The sequence below is a fragment of the Sphaerodactylus townsendi genome, linkage group LG06 (assembly GCF_021028975.2).
Source record: "Sphaerodactylus townsendi isolate TG3544 linkage group LG06, MPM_Stown_v2.3, whole genome shotgun sequence".
Taxonomy (NCBI): domain Eukaryota; kingdom Metazoa; phylum Chordata; class Lepidosauria; order Squamata; family Sphaerodactylidae; genus Sphaerodactylus; species Sphaerodactylus townsendi.
In genome coordinates, this window is record NC_059430.1 from 11,062,457 (window position 1) to 11,084,355 (window position 21,899).

At 46.4% G+C, this 21,899-nt stretch overlaps 2 protein-coding genes across 9 annotated transcripts; one reads left to right on the top strand and one right to left on the bottom strand.

Moving 5' to 3' along the window:
* The first annotated feature begins 3,847 nt into the window (after nt 1-3,847).
* Nucleotides 3,848-15,196, top strand: DYNLT5 (dynein light chain Tctex-type family member 5). Of its 8 annotated transcripts, none has more exons than XM_048501256.1 (7): nt 3,848-3,955; nt 4,154-4,344; nt 5,165-5,306; nt 6,153-6,270; nt 8,732-8,823; nt 10,065-10,189; nt 14,235-15,196. In XM_048501256.1, the coding sequence occupies exons 3-7, from the start codon at nt 5,282-5,284 to the stop codon at nt 14,313-14,315; spliced, it is 441 nt and encodes a 146-aa protein (XP_048357213.1). In that variant the 5' UTR covers nt 3,848-3,955; nt 4,154-4,344; nt 5,165-5,281; the 3' UTR covers nt 14,316-15,196. The 8 variants fall into 8 exon arrangements, with proteins under 8 accessions (XP_048357213.1, XP_048357208.1, XP_048357205.1 ...); XM_048501251.1 differs by lacking the exon at nt 14,235-15,196 and adding an exon at nt 13,079-13,612 and having other exon boundaries at nt 5,111-5,306; XM_048501248.1 differs by lacking the exon at nt 14,235-15,196 and adding an exon at nt 13,079-13,612.
* Nucleotides 15,142-21,682, bottom strand: LOC125435166 (molybdopterin synthase catalytic subunit-like). Its single transcript, XM_048501257.1, has 4 exons — nt 21,562-21,682; nt 18,962-19,115; nt 18,077-18,200; nt 15,142-16,804 (listed from the first exon to the last, which is right to left on the bottom strand). The coding sequence occupies exons 1-4, from the start codon at nt 21,680-21,682 to the stop codon at nt 16,736-16,738; spliced, it is 468 nt and encodes a 155-aa protein (XP_048357214.1). The 3' UTR covers nt 15,142-16,735.
* Nucleotides 21,683-21,899: the final 217 nt, after the last annotated feature.

Sequence of the window (21,899 nt, forward strand, 5' to 3'; positions counted from 1 at the left end):
CATCATGTATGTGAGAGTTGAAGGCTTTCGGGCCTGACTCACGAAGCTACACCCTCTGCCTTAATGGTCCTGCAGCTGAAACATAAACACGTAACATCACAAAAGGGTGCAGGCCTTGAAACTGTTTTTGCCAACCGCACCCAGGAAGAACATCTTTAGCAGTGGCTGCCACCTTTTGTCTCCTGACGGGATCAAACCGATAAGGTCCAAAGCAGGAGCCTTGGGCCACCGATGAGATCACCCACAGCAGAAAAGTCCCTGCTCCACAACTGGGCTTGCCTTCCACCAATGAGAAAATAGGACCTTCTATTTATTGTCGAGGGCTTTCACGGCGGGAATCGCTGGGGTGCTGTGTGGTTTCCGGCCGTACAGCCCGGAAACCACACAGCATCCAAGGACCTTCTATTTATCTAACACGCCCCCCTTTGTGTTTGAATTTGTTCCCTATAAATTGTGTTGCATGTGCCTGGTTGGGGGTTCTTGCTTGAAGCTCACAGTAAAAGTTTTACTTTTAAGATTCTTGTGTCTGCCATGGATCTCCACTGATAAAATGGTCACACCTTAGCCAGGACCAGGCTAACGCTGCCCCCTGGTGTTTGAGCATGGGTTTGGGACTGATCCCTTGCCTAGGGATCTTTGGCTGTTACTCAGGAAGGAGTTCATTGGGAGGAGGATGCCATAGAACAGTGGTGGCGAACCTTTGGCACTCCAGATGTTATGGACTACAATTCCCATCAGCCCCTGCCAGCATGGCCAATTGGCCATGCTGGAAGGGGCTGATGGGAATTGTAGTCCATAACATCTGGAGTGCCAAAGGTTCGCCACCACGGCCATAGAATCCACTTTCCAAAGCTGCCATATGCTCTAGGGCAGTGATCGCAAACCTTTTCGAGACCGAGTGCCCAAACTGCAACCCAAAACTCACTTATTTATCGCAAAGTGCCAACACGGCAATTGAACCTGAATACTGAGGTTTTAGTTTAGAAAACACGGTTGGCTCTAAGGTGCGCGTTAGTCGGGAGTAAGCTTGGTGGTCGTCGTTGGCTTTGCTTTGAAGCAACCGTGCAATGCTTCAAATGGGTGAATCACATCCCTAGGAGGGTTTCCTCAGAAGCAAGCCCCATTGCCAGCAACTGAGCTTGCTCCCAGGTAAAGGATCACACTTTAGTTCTTCCCACGAAAATCAGTGGGGTTTAACAGCGCTTAACAGGGTTACCTACACTGCTTCCCCAAAACTAGGTCTGAGTTTAATGCTAATAATCTCCCTGAAATAATTACACTAATTACACTGGGGGCCTGGCGGGGGAAGGGGGAGGAGTGCGGGGGGAGGGGGAAGTAAAACTTTCACTTTCTAAAACCCAATAACCCCACCACCACAAAATAGAAGTAAAAAGGCAGTCAAGGAAGGCAATCCGAAGCAAGAATGCTGTGCGAGAGGTGGGATAACTTCAGGAAAGCTAAATTGGTGGAGCAGCCATCTGATCTGCGGTTTTTCCTTCACGTGTCATCACAGCAGTTGACTTCCCACAAAAATGCAACAGGAACAGAAAAATAAAAGCATGGAGAATATTTTGAAACGGACCTCTCTGTTGCACGTTTCCCTCTGTCAGAATGGCCTTCATTCTGACAAGGGGGGTGGGGAAGGGATGCTCAGGGCAGTAAGGGATGCTCCTCTCCCTTTCCTGTCAGTTGGTTGGGGAAGGGGGAGGGGGAGATGATGGCACGCGTGCCCACAGAAAGGGCTCTGAGTGCCGCCTCTGGCACCCGTGCCATAAGTTCGCCATCACAGCTCTAGGGAAAGGTGGGAGCTCAGCAGGGAAGTCATGCCATAGAACTCGCCTTCTAAAGCTGCAGAGTCCTCCAGAGGAACTAATTCTGTAGTTTAGAAATCAGCTGTAACTGAGGGAGAATTCCAAGCCCACCTCAGGCGTGGGAAAGAATAAGAAGAGTTTGGATTTATATCCCCCCTTTCTCTCCTGCAGGAGACTCAAAGGGGCTGACAATCTCCTTGCCCTTCCCCCCTCACAACAAACACCCTGTGAGGTGGGTGGGGCTGAGAGAGCTCCGAGAAGCTGTGACTAGCCCAAGGTCACCCAGCTGGCGTGTGTGGGAGTGCCCAGGCTAATCTGAATTCCCCAGAGAAGCCTCCACAGCTCAGGCGGCAGAGCTGGGAATCAAACCCGGTTCCTCCAGAAAGGCTGGGGATTGCTCTTTGGGACTGTGTTACTTCACTTTCACTTGCTGCAGAGTACCCATGCAACTTACCTAATTTTAAAAACATTTTTTTAAAGTCAAAAACATCAACAATCATTATGAGATTCCCCAAAAACAGAGAACAATGCAAAAAAAATAGTATCATGCGAAGAGCAAACGATGCAAACAAACTGGATTAAAAGGAAAACAGAAACAGAATGGAGGGAAACCAAAAAAACGGCGTGATACATCTATGCGCTGCCATGAAAATCGCCTTTCAACATTCAACACCCACAACGCTACAACCCTATTCCATATTCCATTCTAACCCTTATACGAAACTTTGGAGTTCGATTTTTTTTTAATCAACCTTGCTGGGTACGAAGATGACGATCGGATGGGCTCGTGCCGTGGGAGGCCACAATGCTGTAGCAAAGGCAAGGTGAGTCCTGCACGTCGATTCTACTGCAATGCATGGGAAAGTGTGGGATTTGGAAAGTGACAGTCACACAGTCCAGCAATGAAGGAGTTAATTGTTGCATGCTAATTAGTTAGTGAGGTCAGAAGTCAGTGACCAGGTAATTGATACCTACTGGTCAAGCAGACTGGCATGAGCTACGTGCAGTCCCACATGTAGGCATTAGATATATATATATATATATATTCTTTGTTACACTCTGCACATGCTCAGTAGTAGCTTTTGTTAGCCCTGTAATAGTCAACCAACAAGCTCCATGAAGGAGCTTAGCTAATCAGATATTTCCTCTTTTGTTATTCCAAGTTACCTTTCCTTAGTTACCTTTTGTAACTGAACCATTTTTCTATAAGCAATTGCCTCTGCCTCTTTATTGTGCTAAGCCAATTCTATAAACTACGACAGAAAGAACTTGAGAAACAGCTACAGGCAGAGAGCGTGGAGGGAGAGAGGAGGCCGCGCCCACTGCGTTGCCAAAGTGATGGGATTTGGCAAGTGCCAGTCACACAATCCAGTAACGAAGGAGTTAATTGTTGCATGCTAATTAGTTAGTGAGGTCAGAAGTCAGTGACCAGGTAATTGATACCTATTGGTTGGGTGGGCTACATGCAGGTCTGCATGTAGGCTTTAGATATATGTTCTTTGTTGCACTCTGCACGTGGTCTGTAGCTTAGTAGCCATGTAATAGTCTAAGCAGCAAGCTGGCTGTTGGTGCTAGCTAGTAAGAAAGATGTTTATTGTTTTTCTTCCAAGTTTCCCTTCCCTGTAGTAAGTAATCTATATACATTTCAGTAAAGCAACTGGTCTCTGCCTCATTATTTGCATTAACTCTGCTAATTAAGTATTTGTCCACATGACACAAAGCCACCCCCGGTCCCTTCCGCACATGCAGAATAATGCACTTTCAATCCACTTTGCAGCTGTGCGGAAGAGCAAAATCCACTTGCAAACAATTGTGAAAGTGGATTGAAAGTGCAGTATTCTGTATGTGCGGAAGGGGCCCACCTCTGCTGCCTCCGGCCGGCCGTCCTTTGTGCCATTGGAGCTGCGATGGCGCTGCTGGTTCCAAGGAGTTCGGCTTTGAGGCATCAGGCAAACCTTCAGACCAGCTGCAGACAGCGCCCCCTTGTGCCATCTGGTCGTCTCCGGGGCTGCAAGGACTCCTGGCTCCACCGCCTCTTCCAGCTTCTTGGGGCGGGGACAAAGCTGTGGCCTCGGATGACAACTGTGGAGAGGTTGGACTTGTAACCCTGGAAACAAAGCAACAGTCTGACTGCGATAGGGAAGGTAAGATCTTGGTCCTGTTGGGGGGGGGGGCTGATGCTGGAAGGTTTTGGGGGCTATCCTCGTGAAGAAAGGAGTGGAGGTGCAATCTAGCCTAACTAGTCTTTGGGGACTGGGTCCCTTATAGACCCCCAAAGAAATCTGGAACAGACAAGGGGCAAAATAAAAGGCTGCGTAAGTTTGTCTCTCTTTTCGCCCCAGTCCCATCCTCCCACCTGCAGGGTCACGCTTTTAACACCTGTGTGACAGACAGCGATGGAGTAAGTAGGGAAAAATGAGTTAATTCTCGAATTCTTCTGCAGAGGTTGGCTAAGCCAAAGAAAGCAGTATATTGTGCCGTACGTTTTTGGGAACAAAGGAGAAAAGGATAGCACCGAATACTGGAGAGCAAGGTAAAGGCAACGCCAAAGCTAGACAAACACAACGGGAAAAAATGTTTCCATAAAAATATTCTTCCAGAAACAGATCCCCAGTTTGATTGTATTCCGGCACAGTTGCAAGAGCAGTGGCGTAGGAGGTTAAGAGCTCGTGTATCTAATCTGGAGGAACCGGGTTTGATTCTCCGCTCTGCTGCCTGAGCTGTGGAGGCTTCTCTGGGGAATTCAGATTAGCCTGAGCACTCCCACACACGCCAGCTGGGTGACCTTGGGCTAGTCACAGCTTCTCGGAGCTCTCTCAGCCCCACCTACCTCACAGGGTGTTTGTTGTGAGGGGGGAAGGGCAAGGAGATTGTCAGCCCCTTTGAGTCTCCTGCAGGAGAGAAAGGGGGGATATAAATCCAAACTCTTCTTCTTCTTCTTCAAGGTAATTTAGAGGCCTCGCACGCATATTTTACAAACCGCTGAAGAAAATTTCAGCTGTGGGGGGTTTCAGATGGGAGTTTTATTTCTGAAATAATGTTTTTATTAAAGAGTTATATTTGTGGAAGCCATTTTGACTTGACCCCAAGTTTTCATGAGCCGAAGTCCTCTTTATATTTGGACGCATACACACACACACACCCTTGCCATTGCAGTTTGCTCTATTTGGGGTACCTCTTTGCTGTTCCGGTCCTACTTCGATGTGTTTATGTTACTCGTGTTCAGAGTCTTGCTTGCAGTGTGGAAACTGTGAGTCTTAATCTATTCGTGCATTTTTATTCCATCCTCTTTTTACAAGGAGCTCGCAGTGGCGTGAATGACTTTTCCCTTCCCCCATTTTATCTCTGTGCAGTAGAACACATGTGACTGGACCATCCCAAGTAGCCCACTGAGTTTCATGGAAAAGTGAGGATTTGAGCCTGGGTCTTGGTTCCAGTCCGTCACTGAACATTGAACTAGACTGGCCTTCATGTCGCTAATAAAGGCACACCGCGGTGAGTTTGGGTTGATATCAGAGGTGGGATCCAGCAGGTTCTCACAGGTTCCCGAGAGTAGGTTACTAATTATTTGTGTGTGCCGAGAGGGGGTTACTCATTGGTGATTTTGCCACATGATTTTTGCCTTAGTTACGCCCCTCCTCTCAGCAGTAGCACGCAGAACTTGAAGCAGTCTAGCAGGAGGTGCAACAGCGTGCGTGGCAGCCTGCGCCTGCGTGCATTCGTTTCCCGCCCAAGGACCAGCACAGCGGCTGCGTCCTTGCCACAGCCCTGCCCAGGAATGCCCTGCCCCTGGAATGCCCAGCCATGCCACAGTTTGAATCCCACCACCATGGGAACCTGTTACTAAAATTTTTGGATCCCACCACTGGTTGATATGAATAAACAGGCTGACTAAATTTTTTCAGTGTGCCTACAGCTGCTAGCGTGGCTTTCCAGATGTTATGAACTACAGTTCCCATCATCCCCTGCCAGCATGATGCTGGCAGGGGATGATGGGAACTGTAGTCCACCACATCTGGAGGGCCGCGAGTTTGACACCTGTGTGCTAGAGCTTATCTTTTGGAGAAGCTCCGTGTGTGTGCATGTCTATGATTTCTTTTAGATGGCTTCACCTTTTAACTGTAACTGTTTTTCTTAACCCCTGGGGTCCACAAAGTGCCTAGTCAGGATTTTTTTTCCTCAGGGAAGAGCAGGGTAGCTAATATATACTAACTGATCTTGAAATTACTCTCTCACTTCAGAATATTAAAATGGGCTTGCTGTGGGCACCTAAGGATCCATCTAGTCTGACATTGTTTTCAGGTAATCGCAAGAGTTAAACATGTATTTCCTAAATTCTAGAAGACATGTCAGATACCGTGAGGGATAAAGCAGCGCGCTTGTTGAAGAAAAGGGGCAGCATCTCGTCTTTAGGGAGTCATGAAATCAAGGCAAAAGAATTTCTTGGGAAAACCAAAGAGTAAGTAGCCCTTTTGCTTCTCCTGACATGCTGTTTTCTAACTTGTCATCCTTCTAATTCTTCAGTTGCTTTGTTGGTCGCCACATCTCAAAAAGGATATCGAAGAGATAGAAAAAGTGCAGAGAAGGGCAACGAGGATGATTGAAGGATTGGAGCACCTTCCTTATGAGGAGAGGCTGCAGCGTTTGGGACTCTTTAGTTTGGAGAGGAGGCGTCTGAGGGGGGATAGGATTGAAGTCTATAAAATTATGCATGGGGTAGAAAATGTTGACAGAGAGAAATTTTTCTCTCTTTCTCACAATACCAGAATCAGGGGGCATTCATTGAAAATGCTGGGGGGAAGAATTAGGACTAATAAAAGGAAACACTTCTTCACGCAACGTGTGATTGGTGTTTGGAATATGCTGCCACAGGAGGTGGTGATGGCCACTAACCTGGATAGCTTTAAAAAGGGCTTGGACAGATTTATGGAGGAGAAGTCGATCTATGGCTACCAGTCTTATTCCTCCTTGATCTCAGATTGCAAATGCCTTAGCAGACCAGGTGCTCAGGAGCAGCAGCAGCAGCAGGTCATTGCTTTCACATCTTGCCCGTGAGCTCCCAAAGGCACCTGGTGGGCCACTGCGAGTAGCAGAGTGCTGGACTAGATGGACTCTGGTCTGATCCAGCAGGCTCATTCTTATGTTCTTATGTTCTTATGGACTGTTCTATTTAGCCACTTCAAAAACATTTTCTTTTACATCTGTCAAGGTTATATATTTTTAAATGGCAGCAGGTCACGATGAATCAGGGCCCACGTGGCGTTAACTCCCTGCCACAGTCTAGGGTTGTCAACAAGTCTGGAGACAAATATCCTGCTGCTTTAATACAAGCTTAATGTGTGGACATGTGCAGGAAACCGTTCTGGTGATTTGGAGATAATCCTATTAAGCCAATTATTAAAGGAACAGAACGTTTTTCTTCAGGCAGTACACAACCTCACAGCCAACTTCTGCCTTCTGTGCAGTGGTGGGATCCAAAAATTTTAGTAACAGGTTCCCATGGTGGTGGGATTCAAACTGTGGCGTAGCGCCAATGGGGCTGGGCGGGGCACGACGGGGGCATGGCCGGGCATTCCAGGGGCGGGGCATTCCTGGGCGGGGCTGTGGCAAGGACGCAGCCGCTGCGCCGGTCCTTGGACGGGAAACAAATGTACGCAGGCGCAGGCTGCCACGCACGCCGGTGCACCTCCTGCTAGACTGCTCCAAGTTCTGTGCGCTGCTGCTGAGAGGAGGGGCGTAACTAAGGCAAAAATCATGTGGCAAAATCACCAATTAGTAAACCCCCTCTCAGCACACACAAATAATTAGTAACCTACTCTTGGGAACCTGTGAGAACCTGCTGGATCCCACCTCTGCTTCTGTGGCCTATGATGCTGGGCTCGTGTAAGAACTGTGTGCTTGGCTCTGAACTTTAAAGGATTGGAGGGTGGGAAGGTTAAAATGCAGCCTCATGGTTTTCTGTTGTTGTTTTTTGGGTCAGTTGTGACCCCATTCTCTTGTGCAGACATGGTTCCTTGACCTACACGAAAAGTTGAAGACAAACTCAGAGTAAGGGACTTACATGTGCTTTGCAATGTGTGCCTAACTCTATTTTCTCCTAGGAAGACACAGAAATTCAGCCCTTGACTATAAATGGAGATCAAGTAGAGCGGGTGGCTAGTTTTAAATTTCTGGCCGTCATGATTAAAGAGGACTTGACCTGGGGCGTACAGACTGCCGCGGTGGTTAAGAAGGCCCAGCAAAGACTGTATTATCTGAGACTTCTACGGAAACAACAACTGAATGGAGAACTCCAGGTGTCCTTTTCCCACTGTACTATAGAGAGTGTCTTAACCTACTGCATCTGTGTGTGGTTCTCCAGTTGCACAGTGGCAGATAGGAAGGCGCTCCAAAGGGTGATCACTACTGCACAGAGGCTTATCGGCTGCCCTCTCCCCTCCTTGGAAGAACTCGATAATTCCCGAAGCCTAAAGAAAGCCCAAAATATTCTGAGAGGCCCGTCTCATCCAGCACACTCTCTTTTTGAACCGTTACCATCCGGCAGACGATACAGGTCTATCAAAACCAGGACAAAGAGGCTGAGAGACAGCTTCTACTCTAGAGCTGTGGCTACGCTGAACTCCACGGCTTTGTGTTGATGTGTTTGGGGCTGTGTAGGGATGGGTGGAGGAAGGGGAAAGTGAGGGTGGGGCATGAGTCTGGAATTGTGTGCATCGAGGAATGCTGCTGTAAATTTCGTTGTGCGTGCACAATGACAATAAAATGCTTATGCTTATGATAGTCTCTTTGAAATAGTGTAGTACATAAAACCATTATAGGCCTTTCATGGGTTTTTTTGTGTGGTGCTTTGCATCTGATTAGTTTCATGTTGTGTCCGACAAATAGCAATTAACCTATTTATTGTTTGGGATTGTCTTCAGCTCCATGAGTACAGTGTCTTACATGGATGAGCCGGGACACCATGACGACATTCTTCGTCCTCCTGTTCAGATGGAGAACACATACCAGTTAGGTAAGGATCTCTTACTCTTTGGCTCATTCCGCACGGGCAGAATAATCCACTTTCAAACTGCTTTCAGTGCTCTTTGAAGCTGTGCGGAATGGCAAAATCCACTTGCAAACAGTTGTGAAAGTGGGGTGCTGTGTGGTTTCCGGGCTGTATGGCTGTGTTCTAGCAGCATTCTCTCCTGATGAAGATGCCAGCCAGATGGCTACAACGTCAGGAGAGAATGCTGCTAGAACACGGCCATACAGCCCGGAAACTACACAGCACCCCAGCAATTCCGGCAATTCCCCCCCCCCCCGCTTTTTCCATTTTTATGGAATTAGGGTCCATTACCATCTGTTGGACCCACCCTTTCTTTTCTCCTCTCGGGAGGATTTAAGAGGGATATTGCTTGCATTGTTGTGTTATGTATTAATTGCTGCATTTTAATTTCTATTATTTAGAGATTAACTTAAATTTGATTTTATGTTTATCTGTATTTGAATGTTATGTTGTTCACCTCCCAGAGCCCTTCGGGGGTTGGGCGGTATATAAGTTCAAATAAATAAATAAATAAATAAATAAATAAATAAATAAATAAATAACTAACTAACTAACTAACTAACTAACTAACTAACTAACTAACTAACTAACTAACTAACTAACTAACTAACTAACTAACTAACTAACTAACTAACTAACTAACTAACTATGGGGAAACTGAAGCTTAATGGGGAAATAACAAAAGCCTCTGTGGGGGCATGACAGACTCAATTCTAGGATACCTGATTCAGCACTCCTAAGAGCTGCCAAGCAATGAATTCATTTTTACTGACTAAATTAATTTTACTCTCCAGTAAAATTTTACTCTCCAGAAGACAAATCTTCTTGACGGAGGGTATTGTAGCTTAACCTCTGGGAGGATAAGAGGGGAAGGGCCATTTATTCACTTGTGGTCTCCTTTATATTGAGCATTCAATCCATTCAGGTTGGATTATTCGTCATGCACGTGTTCCCCCCTCTCTTGAACTCCCCACGCCTCAGATCAGAGAATCTCTGCAGTTTCTGAAACCTCAGAAACCACTACTTCTACACAGGGAGAGCATCATAGGAAACAACATTTTGTTGTGACCGATCTGGTTCCACAGTTTTCCCAGTAGACTTTTAACGCCCTTTTTAATGATGACTACCAAGTGTACTTGGAGTTGTTTAGTTTGTTAACATTAGAGCCTTCTGAAACAATACTGTGAGCTGCTTTTGTATACCAGGTCCTGCAAAATACTTTCCGGTGGCAGCTGTGAATAATATCTTGAAGGACGTGGTAACAAGTTACCTTGAAGAAGAAAAATATGAAGCAGAGCTGTGCAGGCAGATGACAAAGACCATCTCAGAGGTATATATTTGTTAATAAAGCAAAGTATTGATCTCTGTAGAAATCCACAACTGAAGGAAGAGGGAGACAGACAGACAGACAGACAGACAGACAGACAGACAGACAGACAGACAGACAGACAGACAGACAGACAGATGCATAGACGAATAGACAGGCGGACGGATGCAGAACTTAATTTGGTCCATGCATTAGGTCAGGGAATGTTGATTGATGCCAGGCCCTGTCCAGTAATTTACCTTTTCTTCTATACTCTCTAGGTCTGATTTTGCATTCCAAGTATAATAGCTCTTAGGAATCATGCTTGTTGATGTTACGTTTCTGGTCTATGACAATATGCCAGCGATGGCGAACCTATGGCACGAGTGCCAGAGGTGGCACTCAGAGCCCTTGCTGTGGGCACGCGTGCACAGAGTTCATCATGTGGGGGGGCGGAAAATCACACATACCCCACACACACACCCCTAGGCTGGCCTGGGCATGATCCTTTACCTGGGAATAAGCTCAGTTGCTGGCAATGTGGCTTGCTTCTGAGTAAACCCTCCTAGGGTCGTGATTCACCCATTTGAAGCACTGCACGGTTGCTTCACCAAGCTTACTCCCAAGTAACATGTGCCTCGGAGCCAACTGTTTTTCTAAACTAAAACCTCAGTATTCAGGTTAAATGGCCATGTTGGCACTTTGCAATAAATAAGTGGGTTTTGGGTTGCAGTTTGGGCACTCCGTCTCGAAAAGGTTCGCCATCACTGCCATATGCTGTAACAGACTTCTCAACTAAAAGAGAAGCAGAGTTACACCAATGACTTTTTTTTTGTCTGCAACCTGCGGCTCTCCAGATGTACATGGACTACAATACCCATCAGCCCCTGCCAGCATGACCATGCTGGCAGGTGCTGATGGGATTTGTAGTCCATGAACATTTGGAGAGCTGCAGGTTGCAGACCCCTAGTTACTTTGCTAGACCATGTCAGTTTCACAGGGTTTCATTGGCTCCATCGCTCCAGCGACAGATCTTCAGTGTTAATGGAAGGAAGGAAGGAAGGAAGGAAGGAAGGAAGGAAGGAAGGAAGGAAGGAAGGGAGGGAGGGAGGGAGGGAGGGAAGGAAAGAGGGAGGGAGGGAGGGAGGGAAGGAGGGAGGGAGGGAAGGAAGGCGGGAGGGAAGGAAGGCGGGAGGGAGGGAGGGAGGGAGGGAAGGAAGGCGGGAGGGAAGGAAGGCGGGAGGGAGGGAGGGAGGGAGGGAAGGAAGGAAGGCGGGAGGGAAGGAAGGAAGGAAGGAGGGAGGGAGGGAGGGAGGGAGGGAAGGAAGGCGGGAGGGAAGGAAGGCGGGAGGGAGGGAGGGAGGGAAGGAAGGCGGGAGGGAAGGAAGGAGGGAGGGAGGGAAGGAAGGAAGGAGGGAGGGAGGGAAGGAGGGAGGGAGGGAGGGAAGGAAGGAGGGAGGGAAGGAGGGAGGGAGGGAGGGAGGGAAGGAAGGAAGGAAGGAGGGAGGGAGGGAGGGAGGGAAGGAAGGAGGGAGGGAGGGAGGGAGGGAAGGAAGGAGGGAGGGAAGGAAGGAAGGAGGGAGGGAGGGAAGGAGGGAGGGAAGGAAGCCCCTTTTGATTGTTCAGAAATGGTGCATGTTAGAGAGGGAGGAACTACTGTGGTATGCGTGGGGGGAGGGGGGAGGAGAGAGAAAACCCAAAGAAAGCTTAACACATCTCCTTCATTTCCCCTGTAAAGGGAGAAAAAAATTGCACTTTAGCAGCTTTTGGAAACCACAGATTTTCTGATCTGAGGGGAAGGGGTGACTTCTGAAGAGAAGTAAACATGTGCGGAACTGAGGCAATATATGTGAAGGAGACTACACATGCATAAAAGTCCTATGACGATGAATTTGGGCAGACCCTGAGAGGGAGGGCAGGAAGAGATAAGCCAGTGCTTGGCTTTTGTAGCCTTTTCTTGTAGACCCTGCATAATGGCAATTGCCGTTTTGGGATCAGGAAGGAGTTTTCCTTCAGGCCAGACTGGCCCAGGGATTCTGGAAGTTTTTTGTCTTGGGCATAGTGAGGGTCACTGTGAGGATTTCCACTGTTGTGAGGCGGGTTGGACTATGATCCTTGGGTCTCTTCCAGCTCTGTATGTTTCCCTGAGTTTACAGTGCTAAACGTTAGATTAAGTGACTTCTACATGACAGCTGTTTTCTTATTAAGATCGAACTGCTTTTAAAAAATAGTGCTAATTATGGAAACAAAAAGAAGATACGTGAGCTTGATATATCACTTGTGTCTTGAGCCTAATGCCTTCTAAAGTTAAGATGCTGAGCCAAAGTTTGCTGAATTATTTGCAGTGCGTTGTAGCACTGATGTGTTGTGTGGATGGGTTCAGAGGTGGGATCCAGCAGGTTCTCACAGGTTCCCAAGAGTAGGTTACTAATTATTTGTGTGTGCCGAGAGGGGGTTACTAATGGGTGATTTTGCCACGTGGTTTTTGCCTTCGTGACGCCCCTCCTCTCAGCAGTAGCGTGCAGAACTTGAAGCAGTCTAGCAGGAGGTGCACCGGCGTGCGTGGCAGCCTGTGCCTGCATGCATTCGTTTCCCGCCCAAGAACCGGCGCAGCAGCTGCGTCTTTGCCACAGCCCCGCCCCAGGAATGCCCCACCCCCGGAATGCTCGGCCACACCCCTGTCGCGCCCCGCCCAGTCCCATTGGCGCTACGCCACAGTTTGCATCCCACCACCATGAGAACCTGTTACTAAAATTTTTGGATCCCACCACTAGATGGGTTAGACTGTTATCGCTACAGTAAACTGATTCAATCCTTAACACAGCTCTACACCGGATCAGTAGTTTGCTTGTGTACCTTTAATTTTGCCGTACCAGTTTGTGCAAACATGTGGATTCTCTTCTTTTCTCTCAGGTAATTAAGGCTCGAGTGAAAGATCTTATGATACCAAGATACAAAATTATCGTGCTTATATATATTGGACAACTAGGCAAGCAGAGCATGCAAATTGGAAGCAGGTGCCTTTGGGATACTGCAAGTGACACTTTTTCCTCATATGCATTCAAAAATAGATCTTTGTTCGCGGTTGCAAAGGTCTATGCAGTTTATTTTGAGTAAAAAAAAGTTTTTAGTGTGAAATCTGTGAGCCCACAATTTAGAAACTAGGCTTAATATGAGTTTCCAAACACTGAGTTCTATTCCATGGTAGTAATTAATCTGTTGATTCAGAGGTTAATACTATTGATGCTGGTATGTAAAGATAGTATTCAGTTATGTAAACAGACCTGGGGAAAAGAACAAAGCCTTGGGTTAATAACAATTATGTTATAACCAGTGGTGGGATCCAAAAATTTTAGTAAGAGGTTCCCTCGCCAGCCCCCCCTCAGCAAAGGGGGCAGAGATGTACCTAGGCAAACCTGAGCCCTGGGCAAAACCTGAGTTGGATGCCCCCCCCCCCCATGGGCAGCCACCCCACCACGACCCCCAAATTTTTTTTGCACCAGATCATTTCTAAATCATCATCACATTATAGAAAATGCCCCAACTCACAAATCTGAACACAGCAATGGTGAAACACACAGGTTCTTTGATAGAGACTGGTGAGATAAAAGGCATGAAAGGCTGAGAATCAATGAAGTGCAGTACCTGAAAGGGATTAACCCAGTTCAGGGAGTTACATTATTAGTCGCAGTTGCTATATGGAGCCTTCACGTTCAAAGGCAGGATGCCTCTCGGGGAGGCGAGGGCGTGGAGATGGAAAAGCGGACCCAATTAGTAACCCCCTCTCGGCACACACAAATCATTAGTAACCCACTCTCGGGAACTGGTGAGAACCTGCTGGATCCCACCTCTGGTTATAACATTTGTGCATATGAGGCCTACTTAAACATGTTTCTATTCTCGAATAATTATTGAATTGTACAACCAATTTACATTTGTTCATGAGTGCTTGTTGATGGTTCAAAATATGTTCCTCCTATCTGAATCCCATTTTAGCCTTTGTTAGACTGTTAATGTGCAATATTCAAACCACATGGCTGTACTGCTTTCTCTTCTTCCCTTTTTAAAGGCTTCATCTGGCTCCCAGTGTACATGGGAACACTTAATATTCAACAATAAACTTCCCAAGAAGTTGAAAAGAATAGTTTGAAAGCAAAGCATGGAGAAGTCACCTGTCAAATTCACCAGGCCATCCCCTTAGCTAAAGACTCAACGAAAAATCTGAAGTCTCAGTCCCTAGTTGACACTGGTAGGCGTCTCCACACTTTGCCTTTTGCTTTTAAACCATTTCGGCTTATGTGCAGTGGTCCACAAATCAACTGATCTTTTAAAGGATGGAGGACAATTACAAGGCTACTTCCCAAACCTCCTGTTTTCCACAGCTGCCCCCTTGAGGTTGGCCACTGGTGTCTGATTTCATGTGAATTCCCTCTTTAGCAGCTGGTCATTGATGTAAGGATAACAATACAGCATGGGTAGGTGAGTTATGACATAAGAACATAAGAACAAGCCAGCTGGATCAGACCAGAGTCCATCTAGTCCAGCTCTCTGCTACTTGCAGTGGCCCACGAGATGCCATTGGGAGCTCACGTGCAGGATGTGAAAGCAATGGCCTTCTGCGGCTGTTGCTCCTGATCACCTGGTCTGTTAAAGAGTAGTGAGTTGACCCCTTCTAGAGCTTTTTTTACTCTTTTTGGAAGGACCAGCAACTAGTTTAGATGTGTATCTCTGATACTCAGTTTATCCTTGCTATGGTACACCTCCCTGTGCTCAACTTGATTTTTCTGTCCCAGACTCTCTTGGACTGTTACTTATGGTCCTGGTCTTAAAAGCAATGAGACTTAAAAATAAAAATCAGTGTTAACTCCTTACTCTCTCTTTTTATAATCTTCCAATTATTGCTGATTGTTCTGTTGTTCATTACTTTATTCAGCTTCACAAAATGTAACAAGAAAAAGGTACACGTTCTACATCTGTTGCCTTCGTCTTTAGTGCCTTTATTATCATATTATTAAATCAGATGTGATTGTTCAGCTTATCTTCTGTTTCACAGTAGCCTAATGCTCCTTGCTAAGTAGGCATAGTAAGTCTTGGGCCACAATCCTAGCGGATGGGTTTTAGTAGCTTCAGGTCAGAGGCAAAGCTACCAGAGGGCCACAGGGGGCGCGTCGCACCAGGCGCACGCCTGGGGGCAGAAAATCACCCCCGCCCCCTGTGATGGCCCCCTGTGGCCTCCCCCCCCCCCCACACACTTACTTTAACAAACAGCAGACTGGAGAAGCAGCCTGCCTGTTCCCTTCCAGGCTGAAAGCTAAGTAAGCGAGTTCCATATATTAGTGATATAGAATAATTTCCTTTAGCTGGTTGGCTAGATAATAACTTTCTACAAGTGCAAACAGCTTGTTTATGACTGCAAATGCAAACAACTTAATTATGGATCGTTGATGCACTGAAGGAGACAACGTTGGTCGAAAGCACCGGTTAGCGCGCAAAGCGTTTTGCTCTGTGCCCCGCGTTCCTGAGCTCAATTTGGAATCACTGCGCTGGTGCTCTTTTCTCCAAGATTACACTGCTGACTCCTAATTGGATACACCTGGCAGTATGGATGCGCCTGGTATTTCAAACGGTGTTGATTACTAGAGACGCTCTAGTCAGAATTTCTGACCAGCTGATTGGTCTCTTGTATGAACCATTTTGAACTCCAATGAGGTGCCAGCTTAGGTTTTCAGTATAGATCACAGGTGTCAAACTCGCGGCCCTCCAGATGTTATGGACTACATCATGGATGTACGGAAGGGGCCTAAGCCTACTTTTATATTGCCTTTATTTCCCCTTACCCTATTTACACCGCTCTATTGTAAATTCTAACTTTTCCAGAATCAAAGCATAAATATTTCTCAATCTTGTTGAGAGAATTTTGGGTATTAGTGGCTTTATGTATTATTTTCTTATGCAATTGCTAGAACAGAACTTTAGCACCTGAGGTAGAAAATGCATAGCTGGCAACTATTCTAATTTAGATAGGTAGGCTGCTGCCATTGTGGGATTCCTGCTAGTCATACCTTCAATTGCCCAATTTACATGGTATAATTATCTATATAAGTACATGGGAAAGCCCAAGGCACTGCTCACACAGTGTGGTAAAAAGGTATGTGCGAACATTCACATATGGGATTGGTAGTGTTCATAACGAAGATGAGGATTTGTTAGAAAATGCTTTTGTACTAAAGGGCTAACATAGCTCAGGATTGCAAACGCTCTGAGAATGCAAAATGCTTAATGCAAAACCAGAAAAGGAATGCATAAAAAATCCTGCAAACTTCATGCAACAACCCACAGCATATTCATTGACTCAGTACAGAACGCAGGCGTCAAAATGTGCAGAAGAATACCATTCGTCAGACTCGTATTCTGACAAATGCCAGTGGATTATGACAAAAGTGGGAAAAATCCACTGGGTACCCATCTGAACTGAAGCCTTAACACAGAAAGTTGCTTTGAAATACTTTGTGCATTTGTTCGTGAGATTTCCTGCAAATATGCCAAATTATCTTCCGCGTTGGAGGAACTTTATTTGACTGTCTTAGCCCAAAAGCACTCCTTGTTTTCTTTCCAGGAATATTCATCTTCATAGACCTCCTGAAACCAAAGAGTATCAAAGAGAATTATTGTCAAGTGGATTACATGGATGTGCACTTTATTACCTGGATGTAAATGAGAAATCCTTTTGTCAGATACCGCAACCAGTGGTATCTGGTTTTAATTAACTGCCTGTTAGAACATGCACTCAAACATGCTCCGACAGCCCATGGGTACAGCTAAACAACTAAATGTGGGTCTTTGGGGGAACCAATTGTCCTTCCTTCCACAGCAGTCTGCTGTTCCTCCCCAAATTGTGCCCACTGAAATCCCCAGAGGGGTCAAAGTGTGGGGGCCGCAATGAGGACTAGGGAAAATCACCCTCCCCATCTTCCAGAATCAGAAATGCCTGTCAATGGAAAAGATACTTTGGATCCAAGTCCCAAAACCCCAAATAACACAACAACATGGGCTTTTTTTTTTGTAAACGGATACAAATTTATAGCATTATATGAAACCTTTTCATTGAGAATGGATGTTCATTGAGCAGTGGCATACTGGTTAAGAGCAGGTGCATTTTAATCTGGAGGAACCGGGTTTGATTCCCTGCTCTGCCACTTGAGCTGTGGAGGCTTATCTGGGGAATTCAGTTTAGCCTGTGCACTCCCTCACACGCCAGCTGGGTGACCTTGGGCTAGTCTCAGCTCTACGGACTCTCAGCCCCACCCACCTCACAGGGTGTTTGTTGTGAGGGGGGAAGGGCAAGGAGACTGTAAGCCCCTTCGAGTTTCCTACAGGAGAGAAAGGGGGATATAAATCCAAACTCCTCCTCCTCCTCCTCCTCTTCTTCTTCTTCTTCTCCTCCTCCTCTCACTATGTGGACATACATTTACGAGAACAGACAACAAAGCATGTATATTTTTCATCTTGTGGAAAGGTTTCCTATTTTATTTTTTAATGGATCATTATTAGCTAGTACACCCTTGGCAAACAGGCAATTTGTTGCCCCCTCTGACTACCCTGTTTCCCCGAGTATAAAACATCACCTGAAAATAAGACGTCGTAGAGGTTTTGCTGAAGTGCGAAATATAAGGCATCCCCCGAAAGTAAGACGTAGCAAAGTTTTTGTTTGGAAGCATGCCCGACGAACAGAACACAGAAAAATAAGACATCCACTGAAAATAAGACATAGCGCATCTTTGGCAGCAAAAATTAATATAAGACATTGTCTTATTTTCGAGGAAACATAGTAGCTGTCCCTATGTAGCATGGACGATGTACATGGCCCTTACGGTACCATTTCAGAAAATAGAGATATTGCAAAACACGTACCTTTTTCCAGATAGGTACTGTTGTTTTTAAAGTATTGATGCAGTACTGAACAGCCTCCAGGGATTCCGTTCTGTGAGGAGTCGAGATTGCTACAATCACGCTCGCTTCGCTAATGGGAACCGTACTGCAGACAGTGAAAAGAGACATTTGTTGGTTGCTTTTAGCTACGTTAGCTTAATCTTCAGACGTCTAAATAAAAAGCCAAGACCTTTTGGCTAAAGGCTACACAGACATACAAAAACAGGCAGGACATGTTCTAGGAATCTTAAATTAGCCAGGAACTGCGCACCTCACAGTTGTACTTTACAAGGTAGGACTCGACACAAAAACAAATTAAGAAAAGCGGATAATTTGCAACAACCACCACCTGGAGCAGCAGTGGCATAATGGTTAAGAGCAGGTGCATTCTAATCTGGAGGAACCGGGTTTGATTCCCCGCTCTGCCGCTTGAGTTGTGGAGGCTTATCTGGGGAATTCAGATTAGCCTGGGCACTCCCACACACGCCAGCTGGGTGACCTTGGGCTAGTCACAGCTTCTCGGAGCTCTCTCGGCCCCACCTACCTCACAGGGTGTTTGTTGTGAGGGGGGAAGGGCAAGGAGATTGTGAGTCCTTGAGTCTCCTACAGGAGAGAAAGGGGGGATATAAATCCAAACTCCTCTTCCTCTTCCTGTTATAACGATAAATTAAACTCTGAGCTGGGCAACAGTACCACAGCCAGGAACGTTCAGGCTCCCGAGCAACTTGTCTGAGGAAAGTTAGAAGTGCCCCCTTGCCCCATCGGTAGAGACCCACACATTTAAAAGATCAAACAGACACACACAGATATATATGCTATTGCTTTTTTTAACGGCTCAGGAGATGTGTATGCAATGGCCATACGTACCCAAGTCTGTGGTGTATTGCTATATGTCTAACCGAGGGCCATTTTAATCTTATATTTGTGCATATTTTCTTGATTTCCACTTCAGCCATGGGTGCGTATGCTTCATATTCTAAGTGCTTGACCTTTTTCCCATCAAAGTTATTCCTGGTAGTGCCTAAAATAGAAGAACACGTTATTTTAACTGATACTTCATTCATTGAAAATGCTGGGGGGGGGGGGGGGAATTAGGACTAATAAAAGGAAACACTTCTTCACACAACGTGTGATTGGTGTTTGGAATGTGCTGCCACAGGAGGTGGTGATGGCCACTCACCTGGATAGCTTTATGAGGGGCTTGGGCAGATTTATGGAGGAGAAGTCGATCTATGGCTACCAATCTTGATCCTCCTTGATCTCAGATTGCAAATACCTTAGCAGACCAGGTACTCAGATTGCAAATGCCTTAGCAGACCAGGTGCTCAGGAGCAGCAGTTGCTTTCACCTCCTGCACGTGAGCTCCCAAAGGCACCTGGTGGGCCACTGCGAGTAGCAGAGTGCCGGACTAGATGGACTCTGGTCTGATCCAGCAGGCTAGTTCTTATGTTCTAAAGGACCAGCTAGCCCTCCACCTCTGGAACAACAGCTTTGATAGTTATGTGCATCAACTACGGCTAATTATGACCAAGAACTTGCCAGGAATTTGAGTTGACAGTAGAGTAAGCGGTAAAGCAATTTCTCCCGTCCTTGGTCAGGTAATCCTGTACTTATCTAGATTTGTTGGGAGTTGGTGCTGATTTGGCATGGGCTACCTTTCAAGGACATTCCCATGACACTATTCCAGATCCCAGACATGAAGATGATATGATCCAAAACTAGCAGCAAAAGCGCATGGGCTGGAGCTCACAGCACACACAAGGAAACAGATCTTCCGAATAAGGTTGTGGGCAGGTCTGAACAGCAGTCACACACAGCAGAGCATACCACTGTAGCCACACACAAAAACTGAGCCCCTTTCCGCACGGGCCGTTTACAGCTTCACAGCCGCGCCGCCCTCGCTCCCCTCCAGCGGTGCAAAGCCGCCATTTTCCCACCTCGCGCCATCCCCCCCCCCTTTCCCGATTGACTTACCTTCCCTGTGACTTTCCAGCGTGTCGTCGAGGTCGGGGGACACGCCCCCCTGCCCTGCGACTCCGGAGCAGTCGCGCAGGGCAGGGGGCGTGTCCCCTGGCCTCGGCAACGCGCCGGAAGGTCGCAGGGAAGGTAAGTCGATCGGGTGACGGCGCAGCGCAGTCTTCCCTGTCGTTACTGGGACCGTTCGTGCAAACGGTCCCAGGGGGGTTGGGTCGGCGTACATGATCCCCAGCATGGCTGTGCAGAAGTGGCCTGAGTGTGTGATCGTGGTGAGGTTTCTAGTGGCCTACACATGCCGACAACACCACAGACTATGATGCAACAGGCTTCGGCAAAAATGTTGTAACATATACATGCATGCAGGAAAGTTATGTTAGGAAGTGGATTAGGGGGAATCATTGCTTGGCAAAGATAACTATCACAACATGTCATTGTGTACTAGTTATTGATATCCATTGGTATTTAGCTATGTATATGTCATGATTGTTGTTATTTTGCGGATACTGTTACAGTATATGCCAGTGGTGGCGAACCTATGGCACGGGTTCCAGAGGTGGCACTCAGAGCCTTCTCTATGGGCACACGTGCATAGAGTTTGTCATGTGATAATAGTGTAATTATTTCAGGGAGATTATTAGCATTAAACCTTAGTTTTGGTGAAGCAGTGTAGGTAACCCTGTTAAGCGCTGTTAAACCCTACTGATTTTCATGGGAAGAACGAAAGCGTGATCCTTTGCCTGGGAGTAAGCTCGGTTGCTGGTAATGGGGCTTGCTTCTGAGTAAACCTTCCTAGGGTCGTGATTCACCCGTTCGAAGAGTTGCACAGTTGCTTCAAAGCAAAGTCACCGACTACCACCAAGCTTACTCCCGACTAACGCACGCCTCGGAGCCAACCGTTTTTTCTAAACTAAAACCTCAGTATTCAGGTTAAATTGCCATGTTGGCACTTTGCGATAAATAAGTGGGTTTTGGGTTGCAGGTTGGGCACTCGGTCTCGAAAAGGTTCGCCATCACTGTTATATGCTAATGTGTCATGTTACTGATAATTTTTGTGTGATGGTATACTTTGTAATGTACGATATTGTGATTTGTTATTTTGCTGACTTTATTCCCCATATCTATGAATTTTTTGTATATTATGATGCTTATTGATGTTTGCTAGTATTGATATTGCTGATATTGATATTGTTACTTATACTATTGTTGTGCGCCGCCCTGAGCCCTTCAGGGGAGGGCGAGATATACATTGAATAAACTAAACTAAACATGCATTGCCATATGAGCTATGGTGACTTTGAAGAACATACTCTGAGCCTCTTGGATTCAGAGTTGTGCTGCATGAATGAAAGTCTCATCCTCTGAAAGAATGTCTCATCATCCTTCTGTCCACCCATTTATTTAGCTGCCAAAGATCATTCTACGCATGATATCCTGTCTTGAAATGGTCTACCAGGCAACTCTCTTACTTAACAATATGCACTTGAGCCCACCTATGAACAGGGACACAGCCCCACAGCAAGGAGAAACCACCAGGGCGGACACTTCATCGGCTGAGAGCTTGCCTTCACTCAATTTAATGAAGTCCTTGGGTTCATCCCCAATTCCATTCATGATATCTGTAGAAGAAAATAATGACAGAGTTGAATTACTGTTCTGGTTAGCGGAATCACTGTTACAAAGTCATTTCTGAGCAGCTGAGGTTTACCAAAGAAGCATGCCTCACAACACGCTTCTCAACACAACTCTTTTTGGTGGTTGGGAGGGATTACGCGGTTTTGCCTGCAGTGCAAACCCATTCAATACCCCTGATTTCTCTCTTGCATGTCTG